This window comes from Bombina bombina, chromosome 7 (assembly GCF_027579735.1).
Source record: "Bombina bombina isolate aBomBom1 chromosome 7, aBomBom1.pri, whole genome shotgun sequence".
Taxonomy (NCBI): Eukaryota; Metazoa; Chordata; class Amphibia; order Anura; family Bombinatoridae; genus Bombina; species Bombina bombina.
This window is the reverse complement of record NC_069505.1, coordinates 522,610,676-522,630,569: the sequence shown is the minus strand read 5'-3', so window position 1 is coordinate 522,630,569 and position 19,894 is coordinate 522,610,676. Positions and strand designations below refer to the sequence as shown.

Below are 19,894 nucleotides of genomic sequence, written 5' to 3'. Positions count from 1 at the left end.
ATGTTTCTATGTTTCTATGAAGCACCTTCCTCATTAACTATACACACACTGACTCTCTGAAGCACCTTCCCCCTTAACTATACACACACTGACTCTCTGAAGCACCTTCCCCCTTAACTATACACACACTGACTCTCTGAAGCACCTTCCCCCTTAACTATACACACACTGACTCTCTGAAGCTCCTTCTTTCTTCACTCACAATCACAAACATTACTCTCTCACTATAACGCACACTATTTCTCTGTAACCCCTTTCTGTTAGTTTTACATATGGCCTTTTCTGGTTCCCCCTATTTCCTTTTAAAGTGATAGCAATGCTAGGATTTACCATTGGAACAAATAAACGGGACTTTAAGTCATGAAGTATAAAATAATTCAGGCTGAAAGTTCCTTTATTTGTTTAAAGCTTTTGAGTTGCTCAGGCCGCCCACGGCAGAACACTATTTGGCTGAGAGGTGACATTTCCACCTCTTAGTCAATAGCCGTGTGGGCTATCTGGCTTGGTGCCAATTGGAGTGCACTGCTATTTGCTAAGGAGGTGGAAACATTACCCTTACAGCAAAAACATAAATTATGCTTACCTGATAATTTCATTTCCATCTGTATATGAGTTCACCGCTGCATTACTTACTTGTGGGAAATACTGAACCTGGCCACCAGGAGGAGGCAAAGACACCCCAGCCAAAGGCTTAAATACCTCCCCCACTTCCTCATAACCCCAGTCATTCTGCCGAGGGAACAAGGAACAGTAGGAGAAATATCAGGTTAAAAAAAGGTGCCAGAAGAAAAAATTTAAAATTTAGGGCCGACCATGGGAGAACACGGGCGGGAGCTATGGACTCTTCCCATACAGATAGAAATGAAATTATCAGGTAAGCATAATTTATGTTTTCCATCTAAATATGGGAAGAGTCCACAGCTGCATTCCTTACTTGTGGGAAATATATACCCAAGCTCTAGAGTACATGGAATGCTAACGGGAGGGAAAAAAGAGAGGCGGACCTTAATCTGAGGGCACCACAGCCTGCAAAACCTTTCTCCCGAACGCTGCTTCAGCAGAAGCAAAAACATCAAACTTGTAAAATTTTTTAAAAAGAATGTAAGGAGAACCAGGTAGCCGCCTTACAAATCTGATCCATAGAGGCCTCATTTTTGAAGGTCCAAGAGGAAACCACTACTGTCGTAGAATGAGCCATAATCCTCAGAGGAGGCTTATGTCCTGCCGTTTCTGCTAAACGGATGACCCTCCACAGACAAAAAGATAAGGAAGTCGAAGAGGCCCTCTGACCCGTACGCTTCCTGGAAAAGAGAACAAACAGAGAAAGAGGTTTGTCTAAATTCCTTCGTGGCCCGAGGATAGAACTTCAAGGCACAAACCACATCCAGTAATACGTTGCAAACGTTACTTCGACAAAGGAGGATTAGGACATAAAAAAAGGATCTACAATCTCTTGATTGATGTTGCGAATTGACACAACCTTAGGAAGAAAACCTAACTGGGTTCGTAGAACAGCCTTATCGGCAAGGCAGCAATCACAGATACTGTGCATGCAGAAGCAATAGCCAGTAGAAAAGTAACCTTCCAAGACAACAATTTAATGTCTACTTCATGCATAGGCTCCACGGAGCCCATTGCAAAACCTTAAGGACAAGATTTAAACTCCAAGGAGGAGCTTTAGATCTAATCACAGGTCTGATCCCAGCAGAGCCCTAACAAATTGCAGCACATCTGGAAGCTTGGCAAACCTCTTGTGCAGAAACACAGATAGGGCCGAAAACTGTCCCTTCAGGGGACTTGCAGAAAAGCCCTTCTCCAGTTCATCCTGGAGAACAGAATAAGTAGGGCCTCCACACCTTATGATAGATGCGATGAGCAACCAGCTTACGAGCTTGAATAAGAGTAAAAATAACTCTCTCAGAAAACCCTCTCTTGGTTAGGACTAAGTGTTCAATCTCTACGCAGTCAGCCTCAGAGAATCTAGACATTGATGAACAAAGAGACCTTGGTCAGCAAATCCCTGTGACAAGGTAACTTCCACAGAGGAGATGATGACATTCCCACAAGATTCGTGAACCATATTCTTTGCGGCCAAGATGGAGCAGTCAGTATCTCTGACGCCAGCTTGACTCGAGCCACTACACTAGAAAGTAGTGGTAACGGTCGGAAAGGATAAATTGGTTTGAACCTCCAAGGCACCGCTAATACATCTGTTAGCTCCGCCTGAGTATCCCTGTACCCTTGCAAATCTCTGCAAACACTCAGGAAGGAGAAACCATTCTCCCGGATGAAAGTATTGTCTCCTGAGACCAGAGGCCCTGTGCCTTCCTGGCACCCCAAACAGCTCACCATCCTGAGAAACTCGCAACCGTAGTCACAATCACCCAGGATGGTCTTAAAACGGACGTCCCTCAGGACAAGTGATCCGGACAAAACCACGAAGAGAGCGATTCTCCCGATTGGTTGTCCAGATAAATCTGTTGAGACAGATCTGAATGATCGCCGTTCCACTAGTTCAGCATCCGCAGTTGCAACAGTCTGAGATGAAACCTGGCAAAGGAAATTACGTCTAAGCTGGACACAATGAGACCAATCACCTCCATACACCCAGCCACAGATGGCCTTAAGGAGACCTAGAGGGCAAAACATGTTGAAGCTAGCTTGCAACGTCTCTGGTCTGTTAGAAATATTCTCATGTCTATGGAGACTATTATAGTACCCGAGAATTCTACCCTGGTACTTGATACAAGAGAAATCTCTCTAGATTATCTGCCATCCATGGGATCGAAGAAGACAGAGGAGATATTCTAAATGGTCCACTCTTCGAAAAATGTATTTAGCTAGACCAAACGGAAGGGCAATAAACTGGAAGTGCTGGTCCAGGAATTCAAACCTTAGGAACGGGAAGTGGTCCTTGAGGATTGGTACGAGAAGGGAGCATCCTTCAGCTCTATCGTTGACATGAACTACCCCTCTCAGATGAGGGGAAGAATGGACCTTATTGTCTCCATCTTAAACAAGGGGACATTTAAAAACCTGCTTAAGCACTTTAGGTCCAGAATCGGAAGCAAAGTTCCCTCCTTCTTAGGGACCACGAAAAAGTTCGAATAGTATCCCAAACTCACTGCGATAGGCACCGGGACAATAACTCCTAGAGGACAGATCCCGTACACACCCCAGAAAGGCTTCCCTCCTTTCTGGTCAGGAAGACAGGAGGAATCCGCCCTTGGGTGGCTGAGACTTTAAACCTATCTTGTAACACTGAGCTATGACCTCCAGGACCCATGGATCCTGCACGTCCCTGAACCAAGCGACTGAAAATAGCGAAATACTACCCCCTACATGAGCCAGAAGAGGACCAGGGACCGCCATTCATGCCAACGTAGAATCGGCGGGCTTCTTGCTCTGCTTGGATTTATTCCAGGACTGAGCTATGACCTCCAGGACCCATGGATCCTGCACGTCACTGAACTAAGCGACTGAAAATAGCGACATACTACCCCCTACACGAGCCACAGGAGGACCGGGGACCGCCCATTCATGCCAACGTAGACTTGGCGGGCTTCTTGCACTGCTTGGATTTATTCCAGGACTGAGCCAGCTTCCAAGAGCTCTTGGTTTGCACTGGCTTAGCGGAGGGCTGCTAACATGGGATTTATCAGAACGAAAAGAACCAAAATCGTCCCTTAGATTAGTTCATATACTCTTGTGTTAGGAGGGCACCCTTGCCCCGTTACTGTGGAGATAATTGACTCCAAGCCTGGACCAGTTTAGTAAGGGTGAAGATAATGCCATTCCATTTAGGGACGGAACTTCACAACTCCATTGATAGTCCAGGACCGGGGACAATTTGTTAAAGGGAAAAGAGGGGGAAAAGGAATCCAATCCTGTCCCATTCATTCTTAATAATGTTCGCCATCTAACAGGAGCAGGGAAGGATAAGGTACCACCCTGTCCTCAAACTCTATCCAATTTAGGAATTAAAGGTTCAACAGGCAATTTGGCCTCTGGAACCTCTGAATGCGCCAAAAACTTCTTTTAGAAGAAAGCGCAAATTCCTAAACTAAAGTCTGGTTCCTCTGCAGTCGGAGGTTTTAGAGGCAGCAGACTCCGACGCAGAATGTTCATGCTCTGAAGTTTTAGAAAGAACTGGATCCCCGCATAACCCTCAGTTAAATCCAATAAATTATCTAATGTACTCTGGGAAGGAGTGCAATATGTAACCTTTCACTTGCGCTTAGCAGGGCGAGGTAAAGCATTAAAGGCCGCAGATACAGCCATCTGAACTGCGCAGTAACGTCTGGAGAAAAAAGTTGGGGTGTGCATCTTCACTGGTCTCACGGTTCGATTCGATTATCCTGTCAACGATTCGATTCTGCGATGCATCACGATAACTGCCCATGATTTTCATGAACTTGTTCTATTCCATATTATATATATATATATATATATATATATATATATGTAATATACATACACTATATATATATATATATATATATATATATATATATATATATATATATATATATATATATATATTCAAGAAAAATATACAGGAGGGATGCATATGCTTAAAGCTAGTTATTCTAAGGTGGCCAAAAACCGGCTATACCTTACTAAACTCTGTGATTGTGGTGCAGACCCTTTAAAAATTATAGAAAGTTTTAGCTAACAAGAGAAATCATCATCATGTTACCTTCACTATTACGCTAGTAAAAAATATTTTTGCAAAAAGAGTGCTGAAATCCCTGTCTTTTTTCATCCTGGTCGATTTACTCTGGATGATTTCTCTTGTTAACTAAAACTTTATATATATATATATATATATATATATATATATATATATATATATATATATATATATATATATATATACATACATACATACATACACACTATATATATATATATATATATATATATATATATACACACACACACACACACACATATATATATATACAGTATATTTATATATATGTATAATATATATATATATATGTGCACACACACATATATATATATATATATATATATATATATATATTTAAACACACACACATAACTTGAGTCAATCCCTTTAACTAATCCCCTGCAGGCTGCTCCGCTCTACCCGTGCTCACTCAAAGAGCCCTGACTAGTACTACATAATGCAGAAGATCTAAGATGGGGGTCCCAGACCAGGATGCCAGGGTACCATCAGTGCACGGGGCCAGGCCCCTGAATGGAGTCACCCCCTGATATCGACTTCCCTGGGACAATAATGTATGCAGGGATTGATAAATAGTTCATGCCATTGGCTGCAACTAAGGATCCTATATGTGTATATATATATATTTTTTTATATTTTTTTTATTTTTATTTTAAAAACACAGAGGGCCAATTGACAAGTACAATACAAAAAATAACTGCAAGAGACCTTGGGGTAGGGTACAAAAGAAGCAGATATGTAAAGGTGCTGATTCAGAGGTCAGGCATTGAAAGCTGAAGGAGTAGATATATGAAATAATCTACTAACAGGTGAAAGAGAAAAATATAGAAAATTAATTTAATAACACATTCAACTCAAATTCTCACTTAAACAGAAGCAGACTGGTTAGGAGTATTGGATTGCACCCAACAATTAACCATTCTTCTATTTAATTAAACAGCTTCTGAAATAAAACGAAATGCAACTTAATTTAGAAATAAAGAAGCTAATTTGCTTTGAGGTTCAGTTATTTATTTTATTGGCAAATAACAAACAAAAAAACACAGACTGTTAGAGAGATATTTGTGTGTCTCATCGGAAATTAGATTAAGGCTTCAGTGTCCCAGCCAAATGTTTTTTACAATTCAATAATTTTTAATCTTAATTATTCACAGGAAAATGTGTGGTGCTTGTGTTTCTGTGGCAAAATCACTTGGTTAAGGTGTATAAATCTGTTTGATTGCCTCTCTGGACACAGGCTACGATCAATATTACAATAACACGAGTCCACTGGGGCTATATTTTGTGACCTTTGGCAAGTTACTGTGGTTCTAAGATTAAATTGTGACCCCTGTGTCCAAGAATTTATTACAGCTGTATTAGAGCGGGGAGAGCTCACATGCCTGAACTTGGTGCTGCCTCACTATTTTCAGGGAGCGGTTTTCCCGGTGAGTTCAACCAGCGCCGCCTCCTTTCCTCAGCCCGGCGTCACGGCAACCACAGCTGTAAGCAGCAGGAGAAGGGAGCGCTGTCAAACACGTCCCGCCCCACTCCAAGGGACAGGGTGAGACCGTTACGCAATCTGAGGGATGTTGTCCGAAAGGCGTGCTTGTGGAAAGCAATAGGGCTGGTCTGTGGGAGGAAATGAAGGGAGAAAGTTCCTAGTTTTGCCGCAGGTCGGTCCGGTGGCAGGGTCACGTGATGTGTGAATCGATTCGGCTCTTCACTGCATCGATGCAAGCATCGTTAAAGGCTGCATCGTGATGCCGATTATTTTCAACAGCCCTAGAAAAAAGGTCCTCTCCAGATGGAGGATCAGCAATGCTACGGGAAAACTGTATGTGTAGAGATATAAGAATGTAGGGTACGCACCTCACTGGACGGCTCTGTGGTATCAAACATGTTTGATATTATCACATTATCAAGGCATATGGAACATAATTGAGAGGGCGGAACTAAGGCCTCCTCACTATATAAACAGGAATTACTCATTAAGAATAGAGGGAGTGCCCTCTAAAGTAACAGAATCCTCCATCTCTAGTGCAATAACCGGAGAACTAGAGAAATAAAACATCTTATTTTACTAAAAAAACAGCACCCCTGGGGCACTCACCACCTCCTATGACCCAGACAGTACAGAGATTTATGGCTCCTCCCTGATAGACACCCGGTCAGGAAAAAGGGAATGAATCACATGGTGCACAATGCAGGACTGTCCCTGCTATGAGAAAGCGCGCTATGCTGCATGGCTCTCAAAGTGAAAGTGAAACCTGTATATTCCTTAACAGCCTATGAGCCCATAACATCTCACACATAAAAGCAGCATAAAATCAAATAAACATATAAGATTATTCCCCCTGTGCAATAATCCCCCTAAGGAGATATTAACCCTTGATTCTATACAGATAAAAGGAGTGACACTGTAACCCTGTCTTCTTGCGTTATCATACATGTATAAAATATGAAACGATCATACAAGAATCTACGCCGTGGAACAGGAACACGGCCCTTCAAGTGTGAGAGATAGTAGCATCGCTTCTGACATGGACTTGAGTGAAGAAAGCAGGCAGCGAAACTCGTCAACGCTGATTGCCTATGGAGCTGTTAATATGAGTCGGGATGGTTTCGCAGAAAGTCTCTCCCTGCATCTCCGGACTTTCATCCATGCTCTCACTGAGAGGCTGACAAGACTACTTAAAACTCCAGTCCCATATCGAAGAGTACTACCCTCCATAAGAGACTACTCCGAAATCTTCTAACACTTCTCTGCCAACGTCCTGTGACGAAAGGCAAAGAATGACTGGGGTTATGAGGAAGTGGGGGAGGTATTTAAGCCTTTGGCTGGGGTGTCTTTACCTCCTACTGGTGGCCTGGTTCAGTTTTTCCCACAAGTAAGGAATGCAGCTGTGGACTCTTCCCATATTAAGATAGAAATAGCGTTCTGCCGCGGGCTGCTTGAGCAGCTCAGTGTGGCGAACACTTCAAACAAATAAAGGAACTTTCAGCATGAAGTATTTTATACTTCATGACTGAAAGTCCCCTTGATTTGTTCCACTGGTAAATCCTAGTGTTTCACAAACGCTAGGATTTACTATCACTTTAAGCACACAATCTCCCAGGAGCCCCCTTCTTCCTTAATATAACACACAGCTACTTTCTGGAGCCCTCTCCCTCACTATAGCATGTAACCTTTTCTTTTCTTTGGCATTTCCCAACCGCTAAGCTCTATGAGGCTCATCAAATATCTACAAGGCTATTCAAAGAACAGATAAAACGGTGTCATAACGGGTCACATAGAAGTCACAAGGTTATTAGTAGCTGCAGTTGTGTTTACCTTCGGGGTACCCCATCCTCATGAGGTGGTATGATCACCACCTTGACCGTTACGGAGGTCCGCAGGAGGTCTATCATCTGATCATGCGTGAGAGTCACCACTGCTACCTTGCAGATCTCCACTAGCCGGCTGCCCTGACGTAAACCAGCTTGCCATGCAAAGCCGTAATCCTCCACCTCCGCCACCGTGCCGTCATATTTGACATGGAAGCCTAGTTGACCCAGCCCATTCCTGCGCAAAGTCATGTCCACTGTCTCACACCCCGTCGTCATTATCTAAGAAAAAAAAAAAAGATTAATATTGGCAGACCACGCAGAGAGAAAAACAACTCACTGTGTACACATTGTGATCAAACAGATATTTAAAGGGATGTCATACTCAAATAATGTCTCCATCTAAAAGAAAGTATTGTCTTTGTGTTTTTTTCTTTGACAATGAGTATTCCTGTGTTGAATAAACAAACTTTTTTTGTGTGAGTTATCCATGTTAGCCAGTTAGAAATCAGTTGTACACATTCATGCACTTCCTGTAAGTTTCACTCAAAATGTAAAGTGACAGTCTACTACAGAATTTGTATTGTTTAAAAAGATAGATAATCCCTTTATTACACATTCCACTAGTTTTGCACAGAAAACACGGTTATATTAATATAGTTTTTACTCTGTGATTATCTTGTTTCTAAGCCTCTGCAAACTGCCCCCTTATCTCAGTTCTTTTGTCAGACATGCATTTTAGCCAATCAGTTCTGACTCATAAATAACTTCACGGGAGTGAACACAATGTTATCTATAAGACACACATGAACTAGCAGTGTCTAACTGTTAAAAACTTTCAGAATGCACTGAGATAAGAGGCAGTTCAACAGCTTAGAAATTAGCATAAGCCTACCTAGATTTAGCTTTCCACAAAGAATTCCAAGAGAGCAAAGCAAATTTGATGATAAAAGTAAATTGGAAAGTTGTTTAAAATTGCATGCCCTATCTGAATCATGAAAGTTTAATTTAGACTAAACTGTCCCTTTAAATACCTTTATTATTTAATGAGAAAGAAATGTATATACAGTGTTCACAGAAATGATTGCCAGCTGGGTGGCATTATGAAGTCGCCGAGTGAGGGCAATGTAATACTTTGCAATATCATAACATATTGTGTTATTTATAAATGTTACTTAAACTATCCGAAGTCCTGGTTAATTGCATAATTTAACGGAATTTATTTGTTGATAATTTGTGAAACAAATATTGGAAACATTATTAGCTAATTTTAGCCTGGTGGTCAGTTAAATCAGTCAGGTGATGGACCCACTAAATAGGCCCTGGGGAGAACACTGAAAATATATAGTTTAACTACTGCTCTTTCATATACATAATAGAAAATGAATACAATATCTCTTTAAACACGAAGGCAGCTGGAGATTCTGTACCAGCATATTATAGCATACAAATTGTTCTAGATTAAAAAAAGACTAGAATTTACTGCTTCACCTGAGTTAGGGAGCGCTATTTCTACTATGTGTTTAACCCATTTACAGGGGGTTAAACACACAGTAGTGCAGGGTTGATAGTCTAAAAATGTACATGCTTGGATTAGCGCACGTATTTTGCTACTATAATGGCCCATTAAGTTGCTAATGAATGGAGCAATGGATTGAGCTTTTGTGAATCAGCTGCATAGTATAACATAGGAACTGGTGATGCAGGCAGGCTGGTAATAAATCTTCAATAGCAAAACGCGATGTGGAGGTCAAAATTAAACTTTCATGATGCAGACATAGTGTACGATTTTAAACTTTCCATTTATTATTAACTTTACATTTTTCCCTTGATATACTTTGGAGAAACTTGGCTCCTATCCATGAGAGTCCACTGAGCACTATATATGGCACCAGTGTGTGAACCATTATTAAACAAGCAACATATAGAGGGAGCTGCAGCAGGCATGTGTTAAATGACATCAAGGAACACCAACAGTCCTGCACAAACTGTATGGATGTCTCCTATCCAGATAGATGCATTCTTAGTTTGTATTCAAATAATCTTCTTTATTACACAGTGCTTCTAGTCGTACAGCACTGTGTTTACCATATAGTTTTACAATAGAGTGGCTGAAGCTACTGCACTCTAAAGCTCCATCTACAGGATGTTTGTATAACTGCAACAAATATGACTGCCATATAGTGCACAGACCATTTATGAGTTATTGAGCCTACCTGAGAATAATTTCATCTAAGTTACAAAAGATACCTAAAGAAAAAGGCTGTGATAACAGACATAAACTGGATTTCTTTAAATGTACAATTTTAATTCCGCTAAATGGCTCCTAACAAATCAAAACTGAATGCTTAAAATAAAATAAAAAATAATAACCAATAACTTTCTTAATATACACATATTTTCCCTCCTGCACAAGCATTGTTTCCTTAAAGTGATGATAAACTTTCCCCTTTTTAAAAATAGATCCTGAATGTTAGTGATATTTTAGATGGAGTTTAATTTATCAGTTGTAACAAACATGCGCTATAACTACAACAAAAGTGCCATATGGGGAGAGCGCTGATTGGACAACAATTCAAAACTTTAGCTCACATTTTTCAACAGGCTTGTCAAAAACATTCAGAGGGAGGAAAGTAATTAAAGGACCAGAAAATACAGTAGATTTGCATAATACCCATACTGTTGAAGAGCATACTTAGCCTCAACCTTAGGGGGCGCAAAAATGTGACTGAACACCACCAAAATGATGTGGAAAACTATACAGTATTATTGTATTGTGCATAAAGATTGTCCTCTTTGTGGTTCCTGATAACAGCTCAGGACATAAGAGACTCAGGTGATTAGTTGGACTACCCACATGACTGACACATTGAGGTTAGAAGAATATGGTTACTTTAAAGCTAATAAACTGGAATTTTTCCATGATCTAAAATTTATTTGGGAGGATATTCAACATGATCGACAAATTGACATAAGGAGCTATACACAGGACTCTGGGGTGACATGAGGAGTTATTACCTGCGTTTGAACTTACTGAGGAAATCACAAGTGGTGATCTTGCCTCCGCCCATCATTCTCACTTTCATTTTCATTCTCCTCTTTCCCATGCCTAATCCCTAGACCAACACACTAATTATTTTACATATACATAAGGATTGGTTTGAAGGGTATGGGAGGAGCTAAAGATGTATACAATTAATTTTTTTTTGCTTTGAGAGATTCGGCATAGTTATAGTTATAAGTTTGTTATTTCTGTGATACTGTTTATCACGGACTAATTTAACTTTTTTCTTTTTGGTTAACCACTGCGAGTCCACTGTTATCAGGAAGGAACACTTTGGACATTCAGATTGAATAGACTTTGCAGCTGGTTGTGATTTACCACGTTACAATGTGATGACCTGTACTATCTTGAAAATAATGTTACTGTAACAGCATTGTTGTTTCATTGTATCAAAAGACCAATATAATAATACAAAAGAATATATAAAAAAAAAATAATAATAAAGAAGTAAATTGGAAAGTTGTTTAAAATCGCTGCACTAAATTCTGAAAGTTTAATTTTGACTTGAGTGTCCCTTTAATACTAATTTGTTGGCAAAACAGTCTCAATGTGAAGACGCAAAAAAAGTAATAAATTAATGTAATGTAAAATGTATAAAATTGATTTGCATTATAAAGCTAATCAGAAAAACATCTAAAATCAGTTTCCTTTCTGTCTGTAAATATCTCTTCCTTGTACTATCTATTTTCTCTAAAATTAATAAGTGTCTCGACAGATAAACAGCTCAGGAACTGGATGAGAAAAACTGCTACACCTGAAAGGGATATTGAACTCAAAACTGAATTTCACTTAACATTTTTAATTGTGCTAAAAAAAAAAGTTTCAGTGTACCTTAATAATTGTATTTGCCTACTTTTTGTGTAATTTAACTCTGTAAATTGTGTTTTTTACTGCCCATGAGAGGATCATGAACCCTACCCCTGCAGAATCCTACACAGTGATTGCTTGATCAGTAAATTAGCTCACAGCAAAAGAGATAAAATAGCTATACTACTAGGATTCAGTATGTTCATGGACTGAAATACAATGCAAATCTTTCTAATAACATATGAAATTTAAAGGGAAAGCCTACTCCAGAATTATTATGGTTTAAAAAGATACATAATCTCTTTATTACCCATTCCCTAGTTTTGCATAACCAACACGATTGTATTAATACACTTTTTACCTCTAAGCCTCTGCAGACTGCCCCCTTATTTCAGTTCTTTTGACAAACTTGCATTTTATCCAATCAGTGCTGACTCATAAATAACTATACGGTAGTGAGCAATATGTTATCTATACGACAGACATGACCTAGCACTGTCTAACTGTGAAAAACTGTCAAAATGCACTGAGATAAGGGGAGGCCTTCAAGGACTTAGAAATTAGCATATGAGCCTACCTAGGTTTAGCTTTCAACAAAGAATACAAAAAGAACAAAGCAAATGTGATGATAAAAGTAAGTTGGAGAGTTGTTTAAAATTGCATGTCCTAACGGAATCACGAAAGTTTAATTTTGACTTGACTGTCAGTAAATAAAAGCCTGAGAATAATACGTAGATTTGTTTGACATTTTTATGAGCGGTTTCAATATTGAAAAAAGAAGTACAAAGCTATAGTCTGCATAAAGTAACTGATGTCACTACGTTGTAACTTAGGTTTGCCTTATCTCCTTTGTTGCAGCCAATTTTAAACAACGTTTCAATTTACGTCCATTATCTCATTTGCTTCATTCTCTTTGTATCGTTTGTTGAAAAATATCTTAATTGCCGATATATATATAACAAACATACACAAATATTTCCTTTAGTGTCCCTTTAATGGGAGATTAAAGTAAATTGCTTTATTTATACAACAAATTGTATTCACACCAAAAATGATGACGACTGCTACACATAAAGAATTGATGACAAATTTTTTTTTTTAAACTTTTGTGATTCAGACAGAACATACAATTTTAAAGACGTTTCCAATTTACTTCAATTATAAAATTTGCTTCGTTCCCACGTTATTCTTTGTTGAAAAGATACTTAGGTACGTGTCTGGGGCCCTACATGGCAGAAAATGGTGCTGCACTCTAGTGCTCTTGCAAACGGAAAAGATTCTTGCAAAACAGCTGCCATATAGTGATCCAGACACGTGCACGCTTCTGAGCTTTTTTTAACAAAAGATACAAAGAGAATAAAGAAAATTTGATGATAGAAATAAACTAGAAAGTTGTTTAAAATTCCTGCTCTGAGTCAAGAAGTAAAATTTTGGAGTTTCATGTCCCTTTAAAGGGACAGTCTAGTCAAAATAAACTTTCATGATTCAGATAGAGCAGCAATTTTAAGCAACTTTCTAATTTACTCCTATTATAAATTTTTCTTTGTTCTCTTGCTATCTTTATTTTAAAAGCAGGAATGTAAGCTTAGTAGCCGGCCTATTTTTAGTTCAGCTCCTGGGTAGAGCTTGCTGATTGGTGGATACATTTAGATACCAATCTGCAAGCACTACCCAGGTTCTGAAACAAAAATGGGCCAGCTCCTAAGCTAAGAAAATGTGATAATAGGAGTAAATTAGAAAGTTGCTTAAAACCACATGCTCTATCTGAATCATGAAAGTTTCATTTTGACTAGACTATCCCTTTAAGGATGAATATTTTTAAATATCTATATTTGTAAAGTCCCCAAGTAATGGTTAGCATTAGGGATTACATTTACCTTTAGCCTCTGGACAATTTCCTTGATGTCCTCCAGCCCACCCTCCTGAGCTCGTATCAATATATGATCCCCACGTCCATAGAAGATCTTGAGAGAGAGTGGTTCTGGTGTCCACCCAATCACGTCAGCGCAATAGCAGTTGAAGACCACCTCTTTGGTGGCAGTTTCAATCAGGACCATAAATTCATTGGAAATGCCCAAAATACACTCCGTCTCGGCAGCCTGGGAGAAGTCCTGAGCCACCACCTGCCAGGCTAGTGCGCCAGAGCTCTGCAGCTCGGCTCCAGTTCGCGCCTTCGTTCTTTCCTTTTTCTTGGAGGTCAGGGAGATGAGATTAAACTTGCCCGTTGTATCAACGGGAGTGTTGGTGACATAATTCTCTGCCAAGTCTTTTAGATACTCTTGACGTGTACGAGTGGCCATGGTGTGAAATTTATCGGATTTGTGGGCAGCATTCTCTGCATTGATGACCTTGGCTAGCAGGAAGTCCCGGAAGACATCAGACTTGCGGAAGGTGGCACAGTTGGGTATTGGAGGACCAAATGGGGGAACATCTTTGGATCTGGTAACAGCAACACTGTAAAAGAAAAATGACCACACAGTCAAAGGATAGAAGATAATAGAATGAATACGTCAGAAGTTGTTAAAGACAATAAGAGGAGATTAAAGTGACTTCATAATTATTATTTCAGAATTAAAGGCAAAAAAGCAAAGCAACTAGGAATTATTTCACTTTATTTCAAGGTACAAAACAAATGAAGCAACTGAGAATTATTATTTCCCAATATTTAATGATAGGTAAGCAATCCACCATTTATAAATGATTATCTCATTTTATTTTTAAAGGTAGGAAAGCAATACAGCAAATGGGAATAATTATTTCACTATATTTAAACAGCAGAAAAGCAATATAGCTTTGGAAATTATCATTTTACTTTAAAGAGACACTAAAGTCAAAATTAAACTTTGATGATTCAGATAAAGCATGCAGTTTTAAGACACTTTCCAAGTTACTTCAATTATCGGATTGTGCAAAGTCTTTTTATATGCACTCTTTCTGAGTCACCAGCTACTACTGAACATGTGCAACAGTACACAGTATATGCGGTTTGTGATTCATGTTATAGGAAGCCGGCAAATTGAAGCAAATTTTGAAATTTGTCAGGAAAAAGAAATCTACTGTTCATTTAAAAGTGGTATTGCATTCTCTTTTTGTTATGCATCTGTTGGTTGTGAAATTCAGCTGTATTTGATGGTCCTTTAACAGTAGAGAAGTGATTGGAAATAGGGAAGTATATAGCGAATTGAAATTATCGATTACACTTAAAGGTACATTAAACACTTTGAGATGGTAATATAAATATAAAACTCTGCAATATACTTTCCCATTTCCTGTAATTCCATTCTGAAATGATGAGCTTTTCAGCCCCTGTTAGAAATGGAAGTGCAGAACACTGTTATATTCCACACAGCCATTGGCTGCACACTCTAGTGACCTATTTATAACTGTCCCTAATTGGCTATAGCAGAGAAGGTAACCTAAGTTACAACATGGCAGCTCCCATTGTTTTATAGACACTAAAACTTTACACTTATTTTGTATTTAAACAGTTAATCAAACTTTAAAAAATACACCTACATGTTATTCTCAGACTAATTTTTTCTTTGAATGCTTCAATTCTATCTAGCATTTGTTTAGTGTTTAATGTCCCATTAAATTTTTAATTGTAGGAAAATTAACACAATTGGGTGTAAAGACAGCAAAGCAAGTCTGCATTTGAGAATTATATTTAACAGTTTGAAGCAATGCAGAGATTGGGACTTATTATTTCACTTTATTTTTTCAACAGTAGGGAAGCAATGCATCAATTGGAAATCATTATTCAATCTTACAAAACCATAGGGAAAGCAAAAGGGAATTCTTCGCTTTATTTAAAGACAAAGCATGCAGTCATTTATCTTAAAGGGACAGCCTACACCTTAGTCATCTTAAAGTCTTACCTTAGCATAAGCTGCAAATAGCCTCCTGCACCCTTTTTATATCATGCAGAAGGAACAGCAAAAAAGTTATTTTAAAATGAATATTGTTTCTGGCTACTTTGAAATGGGTGCCAAGCTCCGCCCACTGATGACATAATGATCTGGGCTGCATCTATGCGCTCTGCTGAATAGCATTGACAGTCTTTTGAATCTAACTAGTGATTCTTTTGTGATTGGATGCAATATGCAGGCCAGATTGTGATGTCATCAGTGGGCGGAGCTTAGCAGCCATTTCAAAGTGGCCAGAAACGATAATCATTTTAAAATAACTTTTTTACTGTTCCTGCTTCATGATATAGAAAGGGGTGCAGCAGGCTATTATTTGCAGCTTAATCTAAGGTAACTTTAAGATGACTAAGGTGTAGACTGTCCCTTTAAGTGTCTTCTGGTGAATTTGTTTTGCTTTTTTGATATTCTTTGTAAAAAAGCATACCTAGGTAGGCTCAGGAACAGTAATGCACTATTGGGAGCTATCTTCTTATTGGTGGATGCACATATTTGGCTCTATTTGTTACTTTAACAAAGGGTGCCAAGAAAATTAAGCACATTTTATAATAGAAATAAATTGGAAAGTTGTTTAAAATCATATCAATCAATTGTTGAGTTTCATGTCCCTTTAATTAAGCATATTTCATTTCTACAATGAGCAGCTCATTCTCAGTAGTGTATTGCTGCTCCTGAGCCTACCTAGGTCAACAAAGGATACAAAGAGAATGAAGCAAATTAGATTGCCAAACACTATTCAAATGAACTAACCTATAGCAGACGTTCTCCGTACAGGGGTCGTGGACTCTGACAATAATAAAGACATGCTGGAAATGAGAGCGAATGTTCTGGGGTGTAAAAGGCAGTGCCCCCGGCTCTTGAAAGATGATGGTCACTATATCGTTTCCTATGTGTCTCTTCCGAAGAAGCTTAAAAAAAAAAAAAAAAAAAATACAAATAAGAAACAACCCATTCTAAGCCAATACACATTTCGCTTCCATTAGTCATTACAATTCCTAGGACTTATTTTATGTTTTACAATTAAAAACTCCCAATCCTCTCGTTGTTAAACGTAGAGTGACTATCATACCTGCTGTCGGTTATTTGGCGTGTACGGCAGCAAGGTGGACACATGGAACATTATCTCATAGTCCTGGTAGTTGGTGTAAAGGGAGTGCGACCCGGTGGAATCCGCTGGAAAATAACATAAAAGTTAACGTCATGGAAATCCTTCTATTAATTTATATCAAAGATGCCAAAGTGGCAGTTTAAAGAGCACATGTGGCCCCCTCTGCCCTAGTTTTTGTGGCCCCCAGAAAGACAAAACTAAGAATGTGTGCTATAGGAAAAAGCAAACAAAATTAGTGCTTTGGAGCCGCAACTCCAAAAACAGCCCTCAAGAGGAAATAACAGCAACCAGCAGACATGTTTAGGATATGTATTATTGTGTATTTAATAGCCACACATTTCTATGTAGCCCTTAATGCTTCTGCAATATAAATGTATTAGGATGCAGGCCATCACTGTTCTATATCACTGGCTTACTCTCTTGGTGTAGAGGTAAACTGCTCCATCCACATTTTTAATCCTAAGCATGGTTTAGAACATACAATTTTAACCCTTTACGTGCTAAGCAATTTCCCACCTGGGTGCTAAGCTGGATTTGAGTATTTTTTTAAATATATTTTTTTTAAACTTTTTTTTCTTCTTCAGATCCCCAAGACTTATATCGTTGGAAACGTTAGGCGATTACCTTTCCAACGGTCGGTCTTGTGGGTCTGTAGCTGCTTAGATGCCTGAGATACAAACGTCTAAGCAGCATGCCCCCATTTCCCTATACTGTCCATTGTAATTTTTTAAAAAAAGTTCCTCGGTGACGCCATCACGTCATTGCACGTGATGTCACCACGCAAAACGTGAAGCACCGGCGAAGCCTGTCACTATACAGACCTGATCGCCGAGGTGGGAGTCGATGGGAGCCCACAGATTGCCCTCAAGGTGGGTGAGTTCTAGCGACAGCTCTGAGCCGTCATCAGCACCTGACTGGGAAAATTTGTGATCACAGCCGTCGTTAGCACTCAAAGGGTTAAACAACTTTCCAATTCCCTTCTATTATCAAATTTTCCTTGTTTTCTTATTATTCTTTGTTGAAAAGCAAGAAAGTAAGCTCAGGAGCGTGCACATGTCTGCAGTACTATATGGCAGCAGTTTTGCAACAACGTTATACATTAGCAAGAGCACTATTTCCTGTCATGTAGTGCTCCAGCCACGTGCATGCTACCTATCTAGATATCGCTTCACAAAGAGATACAAGAGAACAAAGCAAATTATAATATCCCTTTATCATGATATGAAGATCCTCAACAGGGAAAGTAAAGTAATGTCCGTGTTTTTTGTTATTTGGGGCCAGTGGAAGAAGACACACGATATTCACAGGTTAATGGGACAAGAAAACCCCCCAAAAATGTATTTCATGATTCAGATAGAGAATACAATTTTAAACAACTTTCCAATTTACTTCTATTATCAAATTTGCTTCATTCTCTTGGTATCGTTTGTTGAAGGAGCAGCAGTGCACTACTGGTTTCTAACTGAACACACAGGTGAGCCAATGACAATCGGTATATACTGTATATATGCAGCCACCAATCAGCAGCTAGAACCTAAGTTCCTTGCTGCTCCTGAGCTTTCCTAGATAAACCTTTCAGCAAAGGATAACGAGAGAAGGAAGCAAAGTAAATAATAGCAGTAAAATGCAAAGTTGTTTAAAATCACATGCTCTATCTAAAGCATGAAAGAAAAAATGTGGGTTTCACGTCCCCTTAAAGGGACATTAAACCCAAATTTTTCTTTCATGATTCAGATAGAAAATGCCATTTTAAACAACTTTCTAATTTACTTCTATTATATAATTTGCTTCATTCTCTTGATATTCTTTCCTGAAAAGCATATCTAGATAGGCTCAGTAGCTTCTGATTGGTGGCTGCACATAGATGCCTCGTAATTGGCTCACCCATGTGCATTGCTATTTCTTTAACTAATGATATCTAAAGAATGAAGCAAATTAGATAATAGAAGTAAATTGTAATTTTGTTTAAAATTGTATTCTCTGTCTGAATAATGAAAGAAAAAATGTGGGTTTAATGTCCCTTTAAGTATTGAACTTATCAAACACCTCATGAATTTTCTCTGGTGTACATCAATGAGGTTTGGAAGGTTGAGTTGGGGTGGAGGGAGAATCAGACACTATATTGGGGTAGATCAACTTATTAATTATAAGTAGTGATAGTTTTAGGACCCTATGAAATAGCTTCAATCAGAGAACACAGGAATAGTATGAAAGGCATACTTAAAGGGACATGAAATCCAAATGTGCCTTTCATGATTCAGATAGAGCATACCATTTTAAACATCTTTCCAATTTACTTATATTAACAATGTTGCTTCATTCTCTTGGTATCCTTTATTGAAGGAGAAGAAACTCACTAGTGGGAGCTGGCTTAACACATTGGTAAGACAATGAAAATAGCAATGTATGTGCAGCCACCAATCAGCGACTACCCCCCAGCTCCTGAGCCTACCTAGGTATACGTTTCAACAAAGGATACCAAAATAACAAGCCAAATTAGATAAAAGTAAATTGGAAAAATGTTTAAAATTGAATATTCTCTTTGAATCATGAAAGAAAGAATTTGTTTCTCATATCCCTTTAATCACATTAACATATAAAAGAAGGCTCATTTTAAAAATTGTAATAGTCATAATGTGTCCCTTCCTGATGTTGTGTAGTCAGGCTGTCTTTTCCTCTTGCCAAATGTCTGTGATTCTAGTGATGTCTTTTCAGATAATCAGAAGACACTCTAAAGAGGTCTCGGAGACACTATAAAGTGTTTTAGTACTTCTTAAATTCTGCTGGAGAGCAATAAAGGGCTTCATAAAGGGTTTGATTTATTAAAGGGACACTAAACCCAATTTTTTTCTTTCATGATTTAGATAGAGAATGCAATTTTAAGCAACTTTCTAATTTATTCCTATTACCAATTTTTCTACGTTCTCTTGCTATCTTTATTTGAAAAAGAAGGCATCTAAGCTAAGGAGCCA

The 19,894-nt window shown here is 38.6% G+C and overlaps 1 protein-coding gene across 5 annotated transcripts in view; it reads right to left on the bottom strand.

The window, feature by feature from the left end:
• The window catches only part of SIPA1L3 (signal induced proliferation associated 1 like 3), a 349,276-nt gene that overhangs the window by 97,510 nt on the left and 231,872 nt on the right, over window positions 1-19,894 (bottom strand). For all 5 annotated transcript variants that reach the window (XM_053721794.1, XM_053721796.1, XM_053721797.1 and 2 more), the window contains 4 exons: window positions 16,884-16,987; window positions 16,565-16,722; window positions 13,769-14,345; window positions 8,028-8,302 (listed from right to left, as the gene is read on the bottom strand). In XM_053721794.1, coding sequence (XP_053577769.1) covers window positions 8,028-8,302; window positions 13,769-14,345; window positions 16,565-16,722; window positions 16,884-16,987 — 1,114 coding nt within the window. The remainder of the gene's footprint in view (window positions 1-8,027; window positions 8,303-13,768; window positions 14,346-16,564; window positions 16,723-16,883; window positions 16,988-19,894) is intronic.